This window comes from Coenobita brevimanus, chromosome 103 (assembly GCF_032717465.1).
Source record: "Coenobita brevimanus isolate Jiangsu-jjx chromosome 103, ASM3271746v2, whole genome shotgun sequence".
NCBI lineage: Eukaryota > Metazoa > Arthropoda > Malacostraca > Decapoda > Coenobitidae > Coenobita > Coenobita brevimanus.
Genome location: NC_137056.1, coordinates 1,761,588 through 1,783,497, shown reverse-complemented (window position 1 = coordinate 1,783,497; position 21,910 = coordinate 1,761,588). Strand labels below are relative to the sequence as shown.

At 45.1% G+C, this 21,910-nt stretch overlaps 1 protein-coding gene across 1 annotated transcript in view; it reads left to right on the top strand.

Moving 5' to 3' along the window:
* Window positions 1–21,910, top strand: part of orb2 (cytoplasmic polyadenylation element-binding protein orb2) — a 226,868-nt gene that overhangs the window by 159,227 nt on the left and 45,731 nt on the right. The window contains exon 2 of the mRNA XM_080284838.1: window positions 9,571–9,587. Coding sequence (XP_080140964.1) covers window positions 9,571–9,587 — 17 coding nt within the window. The remainder of the gene's footprint in view (window positions 1–9,570; window positions 9,588–21,910) is intronic.

The following is a 21,910-nucleotide window of genomic DNA, read 5'->3' as shown; positions in this document are numbered from 1 at the left end:
CCCTGTGTGGGTGGGTGGGTGGGTGGGTGGGTGTGGACGGCATTAATAATAATAATAATAATGAGGATGGAGTCATGATCATTACTTTTTCTGCTTTAGTTTTCCCATTTCCTGTTTCTAGTGATGATAATATTCGTCCTGCTTTTGTGGTGTTCCTGGTACTGGATCTTTACTAGCCATTTCTAAGTACCGGGAAAAAGGTCAGTTTTGGAGGATGGTAAGAGCTGGCCTATTTTAGTTATTATTATTATTACTATTATTATTATTATCATTATTATTATTCGGTTATTATTATTTCTGGATGCAACTGACCTCTTTATCTGCAAATATTGGGAATGTTAGGATGTTAGCAATTTATTATTTAAGTAACGTATTTAGATTTTTATTTAATTTGTGACTACTGAGGAGGCTTTTATGTTTTTACCCTTTCCCCTGTGTCTGTATCCCTCCCACACCATTTATAATAGAGAAAAGACCTGATTCCAGTGCAGTGAATTGTTCAGATGGAAATTATACTCCCATAGGAATTATAGTTATGTGGAGCCGATATCTGTTTTATTGGGACTGCGTTTATTATCTCCAAGTGGGAATAGGGCTAGGATGATGATGATGATGGTAGTGGTGGTGGTGGTGGTGAGGGACGATGATGGTGTGCAGTGTACTAATCTGTTATTCTCTCTCTCTCTCTCTCTCTCTCATCAACCACCCCATTTATTAAGGGGAAATAGTGATGATATTTATCCAGGTAATCGTTATATTATACATGTTTATGTTGTGACTTAAGTTTGGTCGAAAGAAATGAAACAAACAAACAAGCGGTGTTGATTGCAAGGTAATTGGAGTAACTCGGTGAGGAGGGAGGGAGGAGAGAACAGACACGGAGAGGGAGCAAGAGGAGGAAAGGAGGGGAGAAGGGATGGGAGAGAAAAGAAAAGGGAGGGAGGAAGAGGAGAAAAGGAGGGGTAGAGGGGTGGGAGGAAAAAGGAAAGGGAGGGAGAATAAACAAGAAGAGGGGGGGAAAGGAAGGAGAGGGAGCGAGAAAAGGTGGGGAGAGGAGAGGGAGGGAGGAGAGAATAGAGAAAAGGAAGAGGGATGGAGCATGGAGAAGAGGGGGAAGAGAATATTAGAAACTAAAGGGAGGAGGACGAGGAGAAAATGGCAGAAGTGGGCAGGAGAGAAGGAAGGGGCGGCAAGGAGGGGGATAGGGGGAGAAAAGAGAAGAGGGAGGTAGGAGAAGATAAAGATGGAGTTGAGGAGAGAAGGGAGATGAGGGAAGAAGAAACATGGAGAGAGACGGAAATAGGGAACGCTGAGAAAAGGGAATGAAGGAAGAAAAAGATGAGAGGAGAGAGCAATTAAAGGAAAGGTGAGGGAAGGCAGGAAAAGGAAAGTTAAGAAGAGGAAGAGGGGAGATGAACAAAAGGAATGGAAAATGAGTGGAAGGGTGAAATATTATTGGAGAGAGAGGGAGAGAGATTTGGCAACATGGCGCGAGAAGCGAGGCGGGAAGAAGCACGATAACAACAAAACGCACGAAGACCCACACACTTGTCAAGGTCGCTGGGAGAGAATGAAGGGGAAAAAAGGGAAAGAGAAAGTGACAAAAAGGGAGGATGGAAAGTTAGGAAAAAGGGAGGAGAAGGCTGCCTAACACCCTCCCTTACCCCCATACGGACAAAAACTGAGGCTTAAAATAGACTGCCGCTCCGGTGGCCTGGCATATGTCGTGTGCCCAAATTTATTTTAGTAAGCGCGGGCGATTCAAATAACCTTCCCTCTCATTTATTGCCTCGCCCAGTGCCCTGTATTTATTATTCATTCTACCTTCTGGATTTTGTTGTAATTGTAGAAGTATTCCTTTCTCGTGGTAGTTTTTCTGTGTCGTTTCTTATGTAATATTTTTTCCCCTCACTGTGGATGCCAGATGTTGGCAAGCCAGATTTATTTTAGTAGAAGCGTGGGATTTCTTTTTGAATATATTTACCACTCCCCTCCATCTCCCCTCCTCCATTTGTAGATTGATTTTTTCTTCGTGTTTTTCGTACAGGCTCTTATTATTCCAGTCATTTTATGGATGACTTATTTATTACCGCCAGTACGTTGGGTCTAAGGTTGAATAAATCGTATAACTAGGAAATAGTTAGACTTTGAATAATTGAATGGGTCTGGTTTTCCATTGACATCGCCAAGAACTGCCATTTCTGGATCTTAAATAGTGGGTTGTAACAGTAGATTATCATCTGAATACACAAGAATAGTGTTATTCATGCTTGCTCTGTGCTATGGAATGAATGTAGGCTACAACCATACTATTGTCTTATAGCCAATCCTACTCGGCAGCATCAGGTAGGCTGCGAAAGAGCGAAAATCTTGGTAGGTCAAGATGAAAAGAATGTAGGTTGTATAGCCTTGATAAGTGGTTTCATCAGAGAGAGTAGGGCAAGAATGAAGATTTGACCTCCTCGTACTGACGGGTGAAATGTGATGGTATTGCTTTCACTTATTTCCCAAGTGTTAATGTTTTGACTGATGTTTCATTGATTTTTAGCCCATTAGCTCCCATGGTTCCTGTGAGGGATTGTGCTGGAAGGGTACTTGGCTTATAGTCGCGAAGCCCATAGGTCCCAACTCCTGGATTCCACCTGCTATTGACTGAAATTGCTAACACCGTCCAGTACTGAGGACGCTGGCCGCAAGTGGGTTAAAAGATCGGCGAGTATCAAGAGTTGGTTCGTTACTGGCTATTCACGCTTTTGATTTTGTTTGTAATTTTGTGGGTCATTCAGTTTTTCCCAAGTACTAGCTTCTGGCGAGGGTGAAAATGTTAGTATTCCCCCCACCCCTCTTTTTTTTTGGGGGGGGGGGGGATTCAGAGGAGGGGAGAAAGGGGGGTAATGAAATGCATTGTTCATTTTGTGTGTGTGTGTGTGTGTGTGTGTGTGTGTGTGTGTGTGTAGGCATGTTACGAGGTATTATTACTGTGCTCTCAAAATGCTATCACACTCAGTCCCTTCCGTAACTCGCTAATTAGAGAGACGGGGTGGGGAATAAGAGGAAGGCAGAGGGTGTTAGAAAAAGAGGAAGAGTGAAAAAGGGGGAAGGGGATAGGAAGAAAGTAGAGAGAGAGAGAATGACAGGACATCAAAAGAAAAAGAGGGAGGAACAGGAAGGAAAGGAGAGAGAAAAGGGAGGGGAAGAGAAAGGTAGGAAAGGGGAAGAGGAGAAATGAGGGAGGGAAGAAAAAAAAGAGAAGAAAGGGAAGGAAAGACGAGACGGGGCGAAGAAGGAAGTGAGAAAGGGGGAGGAGAAGGGAGAGAGAGAGAAAGAGAGAGGAGGGATAGCAGGGAGAGGCAGAGAATGAGGGAAAGAAGGGAGAGTGAGAGAGGGGAGGAAAATAGGGAGAGAGACAGAGAGGGAAGTGAAGGAAGGAAAGAAGAGAGAGAGAGAGAGTGAGCGAAGAAGGGAGGAAGAGAAGAAAGGTCAGTATCCGGTAGGTAATGGACCAAGGGACCCCTTCTTCTCCTCCTGTCTTCATCGTCTTCCTCCTCCTGTCTTCCTCTTTCACTTGTTTTCCCCCTTACTTCCACCTCCTTTCCTCCTCCTATTCCTCCCGTCATCCATATCCTCCCCCTGTCTTACTCTTTTTCTTTTCCTAGTATTACCCTCGTCAGTGTCTTCCTCTTCCTCCGACTTATGTCTCTCTCTTCCTCTTCGTGATCTTTTTTTCCGTACGTGTTTTTCATGTTCCTCCTCATCTTGTTTCAGCCTTTCTCTTTCCTTGGGTGATTTTTTTGGGGGAGCCTGTATTTCTCTCTCTCTCTCTCTCTCTCTCTCGTCTTTTTTTTTTTTTTTTTACTAAGGTTAAACTGAATAAAATCGTCTGGTAGCAAGAGTAAAATAAAAACACGCTGTAGTAATGAGTGGGTGATCAGAGAGCTTGTGACTTCCTTCAGTGGGTGTTTGGCCTGGGCTGTGTTTGGTGGCTGGATGCTGGAGAGAATGAAAGGTCAGAAATTTAATGGGCACCTCTACCTGTATTATTATTATTATTTTTTTTAACCCCATACATCCCTTCTTCGTATTCTTTCTCCTCCTTCTATTTTTCTCCCCCCCCCTCCTCCTCCTATTCTTCTTGTCCTCCTCCTCCTCCTCCTTTTCCTTCATTATATTCCTTCTCCCTTCCCCGTGTCCTCATCCTTTCCCTCTCACCCTTCTTCCAAAACTCTTGCCTCCCTCCACCTTTTCCACGCTAATTTACTTCTCCCTATTCTCCCTGCCCTTCCACCTCTCACCCTCCCTTTCCCTTCTCTTCCTTCGCTTCTTCCCTTTCCCATCTCTTCCTTCCTTTCCCATCTCTTCCTCCCTTTCCCATCTCTTCCTCCCTTTCCCTTCTCATCCTCCCTTTCCCTTCTCATCCTCCCTTTCCCTTCTCATCCTCCCTTTCCCTTCTCATCCTCCCTTTCCCATCTCTTCCTCCCTTTCCCATCTCTTCCTCCCTTTCCCATCTCTTCCTCCCTTTCCCATCTCTTCCTCCCTTTCCCATCTCTTCCTCCCTTTCCCTTCTCTTCCTCCCATCCCTTCTCTTCCATTCCCTTCCTCTCGTTCCTCTCGCTTCCTCCCATTCCTCTCTCTCTCTCTCTCCGTCCATTAACCTCTGCCTGTCTTCATGCATCTCTCTCCATTTACCTCTCCTCCTCCTCCTTCATATTCCTTTTCCTCTTTCTCTTCCCTGTTCCTCCTCTTCCCGTCCCACCCTGCTGCATGACCCCCTCCCTCTCCCTCTTCCTCGTCTTTCCCCTCCCTGCCGCGCCTTCTTCCCCTCCCCCTTCATTTCCCTTCTTCATTCTCCTCCCCCTCCCCTCCCCACCCGCCTTGATTGAGGTAGTATAGGGGGGTTGGTGTGCCCTTGACTCTCTCTCTCTCTCTCTCTCTCTTTCTCTTCAATTTCCACATCTACACCCTTCCTTCCCTCCCGGCCCTTCTCCCCTTCCTCTTTCCTTCTTTTTCCCTTCCCTCCCCCTCCCCTCTACCTTTCTTATTTCCCTCTCCTTCCCCCCTTTCTCCCTTTCCTCCCCCTTTCCTTCCCCCCTTTCTCCTTCCCATTCCCTCCCTCCCTCCCTTGCTCTTCCTTTCCCTTCCCTCCCTTGCTTTTCCTTTCCCCTCCTCTTCCTCCCTTTCTCCCTTCCTTCCCCCTCCCCTCCCCTTCCTCTCTCTCTACCTCCCCTCCTACTTCCTTTCACCTCCCTCCCTCGCCCCCTCCCCCTCTCCTACTCTTTCTCCCTCATGTCCCGAGAGAGAGAGAGAGAGAGAGAGAGAGAGAGAGAGAGAGAGAGAGATGATAGCTAGTCTAGTGAGTAAGTGAGTAGAAAGTGAGTGAGAGAGTAGGTTAAAGGGGTCACGGAGACAGCGGGGCATCGATTTGTGGCTGTGTGTGTGAGAGAGAGAGAGAGAGAGAGATTCATTATTTCTCCTAGTATCACAATCTCTCTATTACCTCATCTACTCTCTCTCTCTCTCTCCCATTTTTCTATATCTGTGCACCTGTTAGTCTATATGATGTCAGTTTTCTTTTATAGAGTATTTACATCTATTTCTGTGTCTGTATATGTATCTGTTTGTCTATGGTTGCTATGTATAGGAATCTTTATCTATATCCATCTGTGTATCTTTCTAAACTTTTGTCTCCGTTTTCCCATCTTCGATTAGTGTGTGTGTGTGTGTGTGTGTGTGTGTGTGTGTGTGTGTGTGTGTGTGTGTGTGTGTGTGAGGGAGAGGGGAAGGCATGATAGTGAAACCTGGCTTGGCGTCTCCGTAGAGTTTATCACCACCTCCGGCGCTCACTTCCTGTAAATGTTGTTGTTATACTCGTGTGGTGAGTGGTGTTGTGGTGTTACTGGTGTGATGGTTGGTGTTGTATGTGGCGTTGTTGGTGTGTGGTGTTACTGGTATGTGGTGTTGTGTTGCCGGAGTGGTGGCGTGCTGGTGTTACTTGTGGTGTTTGCTGTATATGTGGTTTGTGTTTTGGTGGTGGTGTGTTAATGGTGTATTGGTGTAGTGTTATTGGGGTGGTGGTGTGGTTGGCTGGTGTTACTGTGGTGGTGTTTTTTGTGATTGTAATTTGTGTTCATAATTTGGTTGAGAATGCTTACTTTCTGGAGACGTGAATAATAATGATAATGGTTAAAATGATGGTGACGATTTATTATTATTATTATTATAATTATTATTATTTTTATTATTATTATTATAATTATTATTATTTTTATTATTATTATTATTACTACTTCTACTACTACTACTACTACGGTACTGTCATAAGGAGTAGTAGCAGATGGTATTCATAGTAGCAGTTGTAGTTGGTGTTGGTGTTTGTAGTGTAGCAGTTAGTATGTATAGAGGCATGGGTGATGGAGCGTGAAGATGAGGGGGATTTGTGTCATTGAGCCAGTGGGAGCGTGTAGAGCCTGATGGATGAGAGAGAGAGAGAGAGAGAGAGAGAGAGAGAGAGCGGAGAGATTTAGGATGGGAATAAAAATGAAAAGGTTGTGGGCAAGAGAATGGAAAACTGTGAAGGGGAAGGGGAAGCTGAGGTATTGTGGAGGAGGAAAGGAAAGGGCAACAGAAGAGAGGAGAGGAGAAATGAAGAGAAGAGAAAAGAGGAAAGGAGAGTAGAGAAGAGGAGGGGAGAGAAGAAAACAAAAGGGAGGAGAGGAGGAATATGGAAGTTTTGAACGGGTCATTATTTACAAGGATAGGAGACGGATGATGATGGTGGTGGTTGTGATGATTATGATGGGAGGAGGAGGGCTTAATGATGATAATGTGATGATGATGATGGTGATGGTGTAGTGATAGAGGAGAGGGGTAGGTGGAGATTGAATTTGGTAAGGGGAGGGTGAAGGGAATGAGAAGATGGAGGGGAGGGAAGGGGAGGGAAAGAATATGGGGATTTGAAAGGGGGTGAAAGTTATCAGAGGAGGTACAGTGAGGGGAGAGGAGTTGGAAGGAGTAGGGGAGGGAGAGGGAGAAGAAATATCAGCAGAGGGAGGAGGTGATAATGAGAGGAGTATGATGGGGGGTTGAGGAGGAGGAGAAGGGATGGGGAGGAAAGGTGAGGGAGGGAGAGGGGGATGAATGACGAGGAGGAAGGTGATGGGAGGTTCGAGTGGGAAGGGAAGGAAAAAGGAAAGGAGGGGAGGGGAGGGGAAATGGGAAGGAGGAAATGGGGAAGTGGTGAAATTCGAGGATTAAGAGAGGGGGAGGGAGAAGAGTGGGGAGGGGAAAAGGAGAGGAGTGGGTTCTGAAGGGGAGGGGGGAAGAAAAGGAGGTTGTGAAGGGGAGGGGGGAAGAAAAGGAGGTTGTGAAGGGGAGGGGGAAGAAGAGGAGGTGGGGAAGGGGAGGGGGGAAGAAGAGGGGGTGGGGAAGGGGAGGAGGGAAGAAGAGGGGGTGGGGAAGGGGAGGGGGTACTGATCTGCATGTTATTGTGAGGGTCCCTGGAAAACATCACCACTATTTACATTTTTCCTTCTCCACCTCTCTCTCTCTCTCTCCTCCCTCACTCATTCCCCTCCCTCCATTACAGGTATTCTCCTCCCTCTCTCTCTTCCCACACTCATTCTCCCTCTCTCTTTCCACACTCATTTCACTCGTCTCTCTTCCCACACTCATTCTCCTCCCCAGCTTCATTCACTTCCCCCCCCTCTCTCTCTCTCTCTCTCTCTCTCTCTCTCTCTCTCTCACACACACACACACACACACACACACACACACACACACACACACACACACACACACAACGAAGAATTACAGGCGTTTTTCACCTGGCAGTTTGATGGTAGTTCTGTATTGCTTTTACCAATTAATTTCTAGATCCTGCTCACCCCATTTATAGTGGGAATCGCGGGAGTTAGGCTGGAGAGATGGGGGACGAGGATGAGGAGGAAGATTAAGATGTTGTAGATAAAGATTGTTCATGAAGGCCTAGTTAGTTTGTGGAAATTAAGTGTAAGCGGTTTAGCATATTGGCTCTTATACCCATTGGTTGAGGTAGCTCCCTAACACCTTTTCCCAAGCGATTTATTTTGTTTATTACACCCTAATGTCGTGTGCTACATAAGTCCTTAAAGTATCACCATATTCTGCATAAATAACGTACAAAAAGATGCAATATATCCAAAACTAAGTCACTAAGGAAGAGGTGTTGGGGAGCTTCCTTTACCGACGGGAATGAGAGCCACTGAGATGTATTATTCCCCGTATGAGAGCGTCAGTAGGTGAAGTAACAGCGTCTTTTTTCTTTCCAGGTAATGTTGGTGTATGAGGAGCTGTGGCATGTGTGTTCAGTAAGGCTTTTTGGACACCCTGTATGATGTATGTATGCCAGAGTGTATGATATTGCGGTGCTGTGTATAATTTGTGTATAGAATTAAGAGTTAGTTTATTATGGGGCTGTAAGGTGCATGAGGTGAGTGAATGAATGTAAGGAGCTATATGGGTGGTGTGTGTGTGTGTGTGTGTGTGTGTGTGTGTGTGTGTGTGTGTGTGTGTGTGTGAGGGGGGAAAGGTAGGTGAGAGAGAAGGAATACCTGTACTATACTCGTATTTTTCCAACATCGTAAAAGACGAATAAAAAGGGAAGGGGGGGGTGCTGGAACCTTCCCAGTACACACACACACACACACACACACACACACACACACACACACACACACACACACACACACACACCTGTGGACAGAACCATTTATTAACGCAGTCTCTCTCTCTCTCTCTCTCTCTCTCTCTCTCTCTCTCTCTCTCTTTGTCTCCTTCCATCCCCCTGCTCCCCCTTCACTTAAAACTTCTCTCTCCAGCCCTCTCACTCCCTCACACCCACCTCCCCACTCCGTCCCGTTCTCTTCCTCTCACCAGCTCCCACTCACACTCTCACCTGCTTCCTCACACTCACCCTCCCTACTCTCCCTCCCTACTCTCCCTCCCTCTTCCTCTCACCTGCTTCCTCACACTCACTCACCCTCCCTCCCTCTTCCTCTCACCTGCTTCCTCACACTCACTCACCCTCCCTGTCCCTCTCATTTACTCTCTCACTCACTTTCTTTTTATCAGTCACTCATTAGTCACCTGGTCTTCCATCGTCTCTCTCCTCTCCCTTTCCTTTTCACACTAGCCTCTTCACTCTCCGTCTCCCTCCCCTTCTTCCCTCTCACTCCTTCCTCTCCCTCTCTCTGACATACCCCCCCCCCGTCTCCCACTGTCCCACTTTTATTATCCCTCTCCTTTCCCTCACGCTCTTCCACCCTCTCTCTCCGCGTCCCTCCCTCTCACTTCCCTCTTAGACCCTCTCCCAGTGGCACGCATTCTTTTTACCTCTGCCTCTCTCACCCACTCTCCCTTCCCACGCGTGTTTGCTTTGCCGTCCATTGTGGGAGACGTATTGACGGTGTTCCTGTGTCTTTGTGGATGAGCAGGAGCTGTGTTTGGGTGTAGACATGGGTGTGGTGGTGCGTATGTGGGTGTAGGTGGGTGTGAGAATCGGTCTGGGTGGAAGTGCGGGTGTGGGTGTAATTACAGGATAGATGTGGGGGTGAGTTTAGTGTGTGTGTGTGTGTGTGGTGGATGTGGGGGTGAGTTTTAGTGTGTGTGTGTGTGTGTGTGTGTGTGTGTGTGTGGTGGATGTGGGGGTGAGTTTTAGTGTGTGTGTGTGTGTGTGATTTGCATACCTATTCAAAAGATAATGAAGGTGCCAGGATGGGCTGAAGGATGGGTGGTAGGTTGATGAATAATTTGATGAGTATATAAGAGGACGTACATATAACTTTGTAGATACGTGTTTTCTGTTATGCTTCCCTCCACCAGACGATTTTATTCAGCTTGCGGGGAGATACGTGGTTTTTGAAGGGGTTAATGGAGATGGTTTAACACCCCAGTACGAGAGATCTTATGTAAATTGGAAAAATCGTCTGGAGGTGACAAGAATATAGACATCTTAGTGTTGGGACGAAGTAGATGGATAAAGTGATGGATATGCAAGTAGATAAATAGATGCTTAGATAGACAAGTGGATAGATAGTGATGGATGGATTGGTATGCATGGATAGTGTGATGGACGAGTAAAGAGCAAGAGTCATTGGTAGATAGATAGATAGACCAAAGAGAAGTTAGAAAAGCAAAATGGATAGACAGGTAGACTGAGAAGATTGATAAATTTCCCTCCTATTGACAGAAAAGAAAAAATGCGATGGTTGATTGAAATAAGTGCTGAGAATTGGAGATTGTAATTTTACCTAATGGGTTTGAAAATTGTGAGGTGAAGTATGGGTGGGTGGGTGATTGGAAGGATGGATGGTTGGATGGTGGGAGGACTGGGTGGGTGGGTGGAGAGAGTAAGAGGGATGGGAGAGTGGGAGGAAGGGATGATTGAAAAGAGGAAGGAGGGTTGGTTGTTTGGGAGTGGATGGTGGGAGGAAGGATTGAAGGGATGGATGGATAGAGGGAAGGAGGGTCGGTTGGATGGTTGGAAAGAGGGAGGGGGATGGATGGATAAACGGAAGGATAGATGGTAGGGTGGGTCGGTGGAGGAAGAGTGAGAGGGAAGGAATTGAGGGATGGATGGATCAATGGATTGCTGGAGGAATGGAGGGTCAGGTGAATGGATAAGGGGGAGGAAGGTAGGACTGGTAGCATGGATGGAAGAAAGGGGATAGATGGAGGGGAGGGTTGGATTGAGGGATGGAGGGTTGGCGAATGAATGGAGGAAGTTCAAATGAAGGCAAACAGCAACAGATTTCTTGGTCCTTTCGAGGCTGTTGTTGCAGGATAGGATATAACTAATGTAACTATTCTATCTGTCAAAGGCATAGACAGGAAAGCAGGGAGGGAGGAAGGCAAGAAAGAAGGGAGGTAGTGAAAGGAAGGAAAGAGGGAAATGTTGTTGGGCGGGTGAAGAGAGGAGGGATTATTGAAACGTTGGAGAGAAAACAGTTTAAGGATGGCTGCATGGATGGAGAGAAAGAAATGTTTGGAAGGTTGAATGATGAAGCTGAGAGAAGGTTTATTGAGTAACTGAGTGGTGATGGGGAGACGATGAGTTGAAGAGAAAGGCAAATTGAGGGTAGAGGGGAGGGATGATCGGATGGTTAGAAATGTGGAAGGTCTGGAGGGTACAAGAGGATGGATTAAGAAGGTGGATGGGTCAGGGATGAAAGACGTTGTGGATGGTTGGGAGGTTAGATGGATGGACTCAGGGAGGGGGGGGGGATATACATTGAATAACAAGAGAGTGGAAATTTGAAGGTTGGATGGTTGTGAGGTTGAATGGCTGGATGGATGGTAACACTGGATGAATGGATAGTTGTAAAGTGGGATGGAGTGATGGATGACTTCTTTGATGGGTGGGTGTATGAATGGTATTATTGAATGAATGGATGAATGGTTGTATTGATGGATGTATGGGTGCTTGTTAGGTTGAATGAATGGATGGTTGTAAGGTCTGATGGATGGATGTAAGGATGGATGGATGGTTGTGTGAGGGAGGCGGCTGGCATCCCACCGCGACCCTCCCTTCCCTCTCACCAGCTCACCTTTATGTCAGTCGGGGAAGGGGGGGAGGGAGGGGGGTAAAAAGGGAGGGAAGGATAGGGAGAAATGAAAGAGAGAGAGGGGGGAGGGGTATGGGAGCGCAAGAGAGGAGGGAGAGGAGAAGGGAGGGTAGGAGTGATGGAGAGAGAGAGAAGAGGAGAGAAGGAGGGAGGGAGAGAGAGAGAGAAGGGGAGGGAAGGTGGGAGAGAGAGAGAGACAGGTTAGTGGAGCAAGGAGGAGAGGAGGGAGGAAACTGGGGCAAGAACGGAGGGACGGAGGAAAGTTAGATAAAATGAGTGAGGAAAGATATGGATGTGAGAGAAGGAAGGGAGATTATGTTTGAAAAAGAAAGGGGGAAAAGAAGGGAGGATATGAAGGAGAGATATAGTGGAGAGAAATAGAAAAGGGAGGAGAGGGAGTGGGGGGGTGGGGTTAGAAAGGTCAAACTGGGATTGGAAGTGGGAAAGAGTGAGAGCGAGTGAGAGTGAAAGAGAGTACCGGAAGATAGGAAGGGAGGAACCTATATTTAGTAGGGAGAGGGAGGGAGGGAGGGAGAGATGGAAGGAGAGGAGAGAGAGAGAGAGAGAGAGAGAGACTTAAAGGTGAGTGAGGGAGAGAGAGCCTTTGTGGAGGGAGGGAGAGTGGAGCGGAGGGGAGGCATGGGAAGGCTGAGGAAAGGAAGGGAGGGTGGAGGGAAGGAAGGATGGAGAGTTGAAAGTAAGGTTGAGGGAGGGAGGATGGTGAAGTGAGGGGAAGGGGAAGGTGGAGGGCAGGACGGATGGAGAGGTGAAGGGAAGGTTGAGGGATGGAGGAAAGGGAGGGTGGAGAGGCGAGGGGAAGGAAAGCCGGAGGGATGGGAAGGTGGACGTGTGGAGAGAAAGTAGAGAGGTGGAGGGAGGGAACATGGAGCGGTAGGTGGAAGCTAAGGCGAAGAACCGAAAGTAAAGTAAGAAGAGAAGGTGGAGTAATTAAAAAGAAGAAAAAAAATGAACATATGGAAGAAAACCTAAGACAAGTGGATGGGTGTAAGAGAGTGGATGTTACGGATGTTACGGTAAACCCTTTGTGTACGATGACGCCTTGTACTTTATTTTACCCTTTATATGCAGCTTAATGTGGATGTTTTGTATAGAGAGTTGGTTAAGGCCGTATCGAACCCCTCGAGTAGCAAAAATATTTCTCAAGGTAAATAAAATTGTCTGGTGATTGCGAGATATAAGCTACAAGAAGGCGTCATCGATGTGAAGGGCTACAGGGGGATGGTGGTGGTGATGATGATGATGAGGAGGAGGAGGAGTGGAGAGTAATTGAAGGAAGGGGATTATTTGTAGTGGTACTGTGGAAGGGGTGGAGGGTAGTGGAGTGATGGTGTGTGAGGGTGAGGATAATAAATGGAGAGAAGTGGAGAGGTACAGTGGAATGGATGGAGGGGTTGTGGAGAGAAGGGGAGGGATGGGGAGAAGTGTATGGGTGGTGTGGAATGGATGGAGTGGAGCGAAGTGGAAGGGCGATGAGGGATGTGGAAGAGTAGTCGAGAGATCGAAGTGTATGGCTAGTGTGGAGTGGGTGGAAGGGTAGTGGAGGGATGGAGGGAAGTGTAGGGGTAGTATGGAGGGAAGTCGAGTGTATAACAGTGAATGATTGACCTATGCCTCTCAGCTCGATATAGGCAGGTGGGGAGAGGTGAGGCGTAGGGAGATAGCGGGGAGGGAAGGAGGGAGGGAGATAGAGAGATAGGCAGATGGATGGATGGATAGATAACGGTAAGTAGATGAATGGGTGGATAGATTAACGGATGGATGGATGGGTAGATGGATGGAGAGATGGGTAGATGGATGGATGGATAGGCAGGTAGGTAAGTAAGCAGGTAGGTGGCAGGGAGAGAGGAAGGAAGGGTGGGAAGGCGTGTAGAGATGTCAGTAAGGGAGGTAGAATGGGAGGTAGTTAGGTAGATTAGGAGGTAGGTAAGTAGAACGGTAGGTATGAAGAGTGAGAAGGAGATAGGTAAGTAGGTAATTGGTTTGGAGGTATGGAGGAGTTATTAGGGAGTGAAGGTAAGGAATGAGATACGGGTGAAGGTAGGGGAGATGGGGGGAGAGTAGTGGTTTGGCAAGGAGGGAGAGGATGGGTGAGTGAGAGAGTAGGCAGGAAAGGGAGATTTAGGAGGAAGGGAGCAGGTAGGGAAATTTGGAAGAGGAATGGTATAGGGAGAGAAGAGTGAAGAGGAAGGGAGGAGGTTGAAGGTAGTATGCTGGGGGAGGGAGAGAGAGAGAGAGAGAGAGATTGGAGGGAGGTAGAATAGAGGAGGTGATAGAACAGATAGGAAAGGAGATAAAGAAGAGAGAGAGAGAGGGAGAGAGAGAGAGGGAGGGAGGGAAGGAAGGAAGAAAGTTGAAGAGGAAAGAAGGAAGAATAGAAGACGAGAAAAAACTGGAAAAGGAGAGGCTTGGTGTGTAGGGAGGGGAGAGAGAAAGGGTGGAGTGGAGAGCAAGGGAGAAAGGGAGGAGTGGGGAGGGAAGGAGAAAGGAAGGAGGGGGAGGGAGGGTAAAAGGTAGGATGGCTGAGTAAGACAGGCATACAGGAGGGTAAAAAGGAGGAAAGGAGACTGGAGGTGAGCGAGGAGGAGGAGGAGGAGGAAGGGGGGAAGGAAGGAAAGGAGAAGGGAAAGAAGACTGAGCGGCGGAGGGGACTCCTAAAAAGGAAAAGGAGGAAAGAACGAGAAGAGAAGGGGAGACAGTGAAATCGGAAATACGAAGGAATTATCTGGTACAAGAAAAAACTAGAAAGCAGTCAGAGAGCGCATACCTCCGGCAGTCATTGCCAATGAAAGGGATCCGGATCCGGATCCGTGGAGATATTGTGCGGGATACTCCGGATCCGCCCCAATATTTAATCAATTCATTCTTGTCCGTGGCCCACCCTTCCACAAAATTTCATTGAAATTCATTGAGAACTTTTGGAGATAACATGTGGACAGACAAACATATATGAACACACAACCTCGAACTTCGTTGGCGAAGGTAATAGCTGCAGCTTCCATCTGTGGATCCCATTCGGGGGTAGGGGGGTAGCATGGAGGGATTTGTAGCACCTTTCCCTAGCGATTCATTTTGCATATTAAACACTGTACAGCTATTCTCATGGAGATTAGTCGTATCGTCCTGTTTTCGACATGGTTTGCATCAGTAACATACAAGAGGTGTAATCTGTAAATTATAAGGCTAAGGGAAAGGTGTTATGTAATTTCCAGAATCACTTAAACTACCTTTACCGCTAAGCCTTTCTTCCCGTTTGCTTATCTGTATCTGGTCTGTTGTTGGAAATGTCTATCGTAGTTGCATCAGCCCCATCGCTGTGTAACGTGTTTTACTCTTTCACTGTTTCAAACCAGTTCTTCCCTTTCTACCTTCCTGCTGAAACAATTTACCTCATTTATCACCTGTCCTAGTCTTTCTACTAAGTTTATGGCATTTGAGTCTTCATTCCGGCGACTTTTTCTTTTTTCATGTTTGTCTTATATCCAGGCGATTATATTTAAGGACAGGCCTCTAGTTTTGAAGGGCTAGTTGGGGTATTTCAAACTCCCTCAGTTCGAATAGTTCAGAGATCGCCTTTAAACATTATGAATTAAATGGAAAAAAAATACGTCACTGGATTGAATGAGTTAAAGCCCTGGGTTCACCTTCCATTGGCCTCCCCTGACACTGTCCCTTTCATGTAGGTGTAAGTTTAATGTCCTCATAAGGGGATTCCTCGTGTGCTGAATAATTTTTGCCATTTTTCTAAGAACACTAAGGAATTCATAGCCATTATAAGTGTAGGCACCAGAATTACATTGCATATTCCAAGTGTGGTCTTCATAAAGTAAAGGAAAGTCATAGTATTGCCTGGAAGACCTGTGTACTCACCCTTCTTGGAAAATAACCTACGATCCTCTTTTCATGTGTTAATTCACTACTACGGTTTAGGTCTCTGCTAATTATAACTCCTGCATCCTCTTAACAGTTTAATATGTCGGCTTTTGTATTATGGTTTTGCCCACATTAAGGGAAAGAGAGAAGGCGAATGGAAGGAAAGAAAGCAGGGCACTGGAAAGGAGGAGACATGGAGTAAAAAATGAACAAGAGGACGGAGAGAAGTAGAGAGGATGAAGGAGAATGAGAAGTAGAGGGGAAGAAGGAGAGAGGGAGGAGGAGGAAGGAGAGAAGCAGAAGGGAAGAAGGAGAAAGGTAGGAGGAGGAAAGACAATGAGAAGTAGAGGGGAAGAAGGAGAGAGGGAGGAGGAGGAGGAAGGAGAGAGGCGGAAAGGGTAGAGGAGAGAAGCAGGAAGAAGAGTGGCAGAAGAGGAAGATGAAAGGGAGGTATGGTAGGCAGAGGAGGAGGAAAGGAGACGGAACGAGACAATTTATAAAGAGAAGGAGCGGAAGGAGGGTGAAGGAAGAGGAATGGAGAGAAAGGAGGGGAAGGTGAGGGAGATATATCAGGGTGGTAGGAAGGAGGAAAGAGGAAGAGGAGGAGGAGAAAGGAACTGGGGTGGGGGAGAAGTGGGTCTAAGTAAGAAGGAGTGAGAGGGAGCAAGAGACGAGAACCAAGAGAGGGAGAGAATAAAGTAAGGAGAATTGACGAGAGAATAGCAATGAGAAAATAAGCGTAAGAAAAAGAGAGAGCGAGATGGAAGGTAGGTAACAGAGCAACACAGAGAGGCAGAGAAACTATAACAAGAGGTAAATGGAGACAGAGTGAGAAAGAAAAGAGATGGAAAACCAAAAAGTGTGCCAGAGCAATAGCGAGGTGAGTGAGGGCGTTAAACAGGTGGCGGTATTGTCGGTACGGAAATACTGAGGGAAATTCTACGTTGCCCACACGCCAAGTTTCACACCCACACCCGGTTACACGCACCGCTTAATAGTACTACAAAAACAACAACAACGAAATAGCACCAGCAAGAACAACAACAGCAGCATCATAAACAACAGAAAAAGTGACAACAAAAATAAGACTAGCAATAGAAACTTTAATAATAAGAATATCATAGCGTCCATAGCGGCAGCACATTAACGTTATCAGTAAGAAGGTATGAACATCAACATTTATCTTATACTGGCAACATCACCATCAGTAACATCAACGGTCATTAAAAGCCACCAGCACCACAACAACAGTGACAACAGTAACAGTTAAAGTCCCACTGCCTCCGTTTCTCCGCCGCTGGTGAAATAGAGCAAGCCAAAAAGGACGGGATGGAGGAGGGTCAGAGATGAGAGAATTTAACCTAGACTGCAGTGGAGGGAGGAGTGAATGAAGTCGTTGTGCGCTGACTGAAAAAAAAAAAAAAAGTGGGTTCTGATGCAAGAGTTTACCGTTACTCCCAGTCCTTCATGTACGATATGTAGCAGGTCAACTCTGGAACTGTCCTCCTCTGTCTGTATTCCCAGCTGCCCATGACCTCCAGTCTTTCAAACACAGTGTCCAGGCCAGGCATCTGAAACTGAACAGATCTTGAATTGGGTACTCATTTATTTATTTATTTATTTATATATTTATTTATTTATTGAGGGAACAGTCTTACGGGCATCTGGTCTATGCTTTCTTCTTCCTTGCATTAAAAAGAAAAACTAATGATACAGGTGGAGACTTTTTAACTCCTTCGATCAGAGGTCTCCCTTGAGGTGAATTAACCACATCACTCCAATGACGCATTATGCTCTATATTCTGTAATTGTTATTGAGTAGAAATATCTGGTTGTGGCAAGAATTAAAATGTCATTGGCCTGAAGGGGTTTAGTCGTTGTACAATAGTCATATTAACACAAGAAGTCAGTGGACAGAATGGGGTTAAGTAAAATGCATGTTGGAGAGATTTTTTTTTTTCCTGAGTTAATTATTGGTGAATCTGTTTGTGTATTTTGCATTCAGTGTGTACCTATGGATGAATAAGTGTATAACCTTGTATACAGCGGAAATATATATACATCCACTTATTTACCTGTCCTTACACCAACGCATCCCAACTCCCCACATTGCTTTACTCGTGCGTTCATCCACCTGGCACTAATAACGACAAAAGAATCCATCAGCCAACTCTTTACGTTCATCCTGCCAACCGTAAATACAGTAACCAAACCAAGCAGCCATCTCACCCCCCCACCAACTCCGCTAACTTAACAGACCAACTAGCCAACCAGGTACTTCAAGAGCTCATCCATGTTAGACCAGAAGTAAGTGGTGACCTGACCTGGGCTGACCTTTTGGGTGCCCCACACACAACACTGGCCTCCCGTCACGTATTCACCACCACCAGCACGTCCTCCTCATCCCCGCCACAGTTTGTCATCAGGAACCAACTCAAGGATCTCAGCATCCGGCCAGCTTTAGGTATCTCCAGCTCTGAATATCGTCACTTTTTGGAAATCGCTAATTCTTTAAATCTGTCTGCTGTGGAAAATCAGAATCGCCAGCTTCGCAAAATAAGCAGCTTGTGAAAATTGGCGATTGTAGGGAATGGCCAGCTTTGTAAATCGTTAACCTTTGCAGTTCCTTAGCTGTTATGGATCTGCAGCTTTGTGAAATTGTCAGTTTTTAAAGCCATATATTATCATCACCCTGAAACCCATAATCTAATATCTGCGTATGTGTGTTATGTTTATACGAATAAGTGAAATTATACTTTTTTTTTTTTTTTAATCAAGGCGAAGATGCTATTGACAGGTTGGTGATGATTGGCTGAATGCTACATCACTTCATAATCTCTTTACTCATTAGCATTATTAATTGACAACATATATCTGAGGGGGAAATATGGGTTAGTAAATGTTATTCGGACATGTTGCATTCAGCCAGTCATCACCAACCTGTCAAGTGCATCTTCGCCTCAATAATAATAATAATAAAAAAAAAGAGACAGGGTGACGGTGGTGAGGGTGATCGTAGTAATGTCACTAACCTGGTGAACTAATTAGGTACTGACTGATAATGGCTCGTTAAACACTGGTCTTATTGCTGACCTCTGTTATTGTACTGTTATTGTTAACCTTCTATAAAGTGATAAGCTTTTTGTTTTCAGTAGTGTATTGGTAATGGTTTTGTGTGTGTATGGGTGTGTGTGGGTGGGTGGGTGTAAAATACTGTATTGTTTTTTTTATTTTATCTGGTTCTTCATGGCTTCTTCGTTGGTTCTTCACATTTATTCCGAGTCGGATTACCTTTGCCATTTCCTAGCTACAGATACTGACTCTCGAACCCCAGTACTCTCAGGGATCTCCCGTGAGCGTCATGAATTCGTCCCACGTTTGCCAGGATAAAATGCGAATAACATTTTTTGGATGAAGAGAAGTTTTATCCCTTTTGTGTGTGTGTGTGTGTGTGTGTGTGTGTGTGTGTGTGTGTGTGTGTGTGTGTGTGTGTGTGTGTGTGTGTGTGTGCTTTGTATCATGTTCTTCAGCCCTTGTTTCTTCCTTTCTCCTTATTATTTTGTTCGGTTTATCTGTTTCTTTCCTCTTCGGTGGTATTGGTCCTGTTCATCGGTCTGCCAGAACCACGCATGCCCGCGGGTTGTTCTGCTGGCACTGGGTCAAAGGTCATGCTGAGTGACCTTTACAGACGTGATCTAAATTTATATGGAAAGAAGAGGTCACAGAAGGTTAAAATGTTCACGGATATAGATTGTGTGTGTGTTTGTGTGGTGTGTGTGTGTGTGTGTGTTTGTGTGGTGTGTGTGTGTGTGTGTGTGTGTTTGTGTGTGTGTGTGTGTGTGTGTGTGTGTGTGTGTGTGTGTGAGAGAGAGAGAGAGAGAGAGAGAGAGAGAGAGAGAGAGAGAGAGAGAGAGCATTGCCTAGGGTCATCCTCTTTTCATCTTAGTTCCACGTATTCCACATTTCATTCAGAATTAATTTGAATAAAATTAATTGCCGTGTGGTATGTGGGAGTAGAGAGGCAATTTACCCCTTCAGTGCGAAAGTTGTTAATGAATGATGATGATTATTATTTTTATTGTTGGTAATAGTAGTAGTGTTAGTAGTAGCAGGGGCAGTACTTCAGTCGTAGTAGTAGTAGTAGCAGCAGGAGCAGTACTTCAGTCGTAGTAGTAGTAGCAGCAGGAGCAGTACTTTAGTCGTAGTAGTAGTAGTAGTTTTGAGTAGTTGTAATAGTAGCAGTGTAGTGATATAGTTATGTTGTTACCTGTACTAATAGTAATTGTTTTCCCCCACAGGTAACGTGTGATGTGAGGGAGTTGGGGAAGCTGGTGGAGGGTGAGATGACACGCCTGGCTTGCCTCCCGTATCATCACCATCATCATCATCACTCATTTTTGTCGACAGCTTAATCATCGTTCATCATTCAGTGTTATTTTATTTTTCATTCATTCAGTCTTTTTTTTTCCATTCAGTATTCACTTATTCTTCATTTAGTTAATTTATGCAGCCACTAATTTCTTCCTCATTCATTCAGTTTTCATTTATTTAGTTTCCATCTATTCTTAATTCATTATATTTGCTCTTCCCTCGTTATTCATTCAGTTCATTTACTCTTCATTCATTGTTCATTCAGTTCATTTACTCTTCATACATAATTCGTTCAGTAGTCATGTATTCAGCGTTAATAGGATTCTTTTATTCGGCATTCATTCATTCTTCATTCATTCACTCAGTCGTTCATTATTCATTGACTGATGCCCATATTCCCCACTGCTGGAAATGGGGTAGTTAGAATTTCGATGTAGGAAGAAGGGGAAATACAGTAGGAGAATCATCATCATCACCACCACCACCACCACCACCTCATTTCTTACCATTATTTACGGGCAAAGGAAAAAAGTAGGATAATTATCATATCATCACCGCCGCCACCACCACCACCACCAACAACAATTTCTCCATATAATTTACGGGGTGGGTTAGGGATCAGGACGAAGTAAATAAATGAATTAAATAAAAAAGGATAGAATAAAAATAAACCAGTAAATATCATCAGAATAACGCGCGAAAAATAGGCCTCACTCCCAATCACTCGTCATCCAGGCCTGTGAAATATAAAGTTGGATATGTTGAGGGAATTAATGCTTTACTATTATGAGTATTGAACACGCTCCCAACTCTCTTACTGTTTAGTGCATCGAGAACAGCACTAGGTTGTTGGTCTAGGAAATTCGTGTCAGTTTTAGGTTAGTATTCGATGGTTAGGTTAGGTTAGAATTGGTTTGGTTTGATTTGGTTGGGTTAGAATTGATTTGACTGGGTTAGAATTGGTTTGGTTTGATTTGGTTAGGTTAGAATTGGTTTGGTTTGATTTGGTTAGGTTAGAATTGGTTTGGTTTGATTTGGTTAGGTTAGAATTGGTTTGGTTTGATTTGGTGTGGTTAGAATTGTTTTGGTTTGGTTTGGTTAGCTTAGAATTGTTTTGGTTTAGGTGAGGATAGTAATGATTGGCTTAGTTGATTGGGTTAGGGTTGAGAAGAACTGGTTTGGAAGAGGCTGGGGTAGTTTGGGATAGGTTAGCTTTGACTAGGCTGTTAAGTTAGGTTAGGTTTGATAGGTTTAAGGTAGGCTAATGGTTAATGTCCTTATGATATTGTAGTTTGTGTGGTGGTGTTGAAGCAGAGTAGGGAACTTTTAAATTTCGATGGTGTTTGGTTAAGTGAAGTTAGGTGTGTATGTGAGAGTCCCTTCAGTATTATGGCAGTTTTTATCTTGTTCTGGTTACTTCCGGACGATTTAATTCACCTGAAGAAAGACCAACAATCAGGCTGCCTTGTTAGTCTCTGAAAGGACCTCGTACGTGTGAAGTGCAGTGAAATGGTACTGCGAATTCTTGGCTAATTGAGAACGCTGCCTACCTGTCATTTGCCTTTGTCACTCTGGTAGTAATTAGATTCGGGTTGCTGGATCCTAATTGCCCTTGGCCTGTTTAGTCACCGTGTCAGAATTACCGGTCAAGGCATAATTGATCCCGGTGTCGTATGCACGGAGAGACTTTGTGCAGGAAGTTACTGTTCCCTTTTCTATTTAGCCTAAATTAACCTAAACTAACCTAACCTGACTTTATCCTAGATCAACCTAGCCTAAATAAACCAAAATTAAACTAACCTTACTTCACGAAATGACTGATTTCACAGTCTGCCTGTAACATACATATGTATATTTATTTATATATATCTATATATCGACCTATAGTTACATATAGGTCGATAAGACGTCCAACTATCTCCCTGACACATATACTTTATAAAATGTTGTTGATAAATGGCACAATACATGAGATAACATGCGGATACTTTCAGCACAGCAGCTAAAAGGGCACTCGGCGCATACACACTTAGCGGAACGGTAACTTCCAG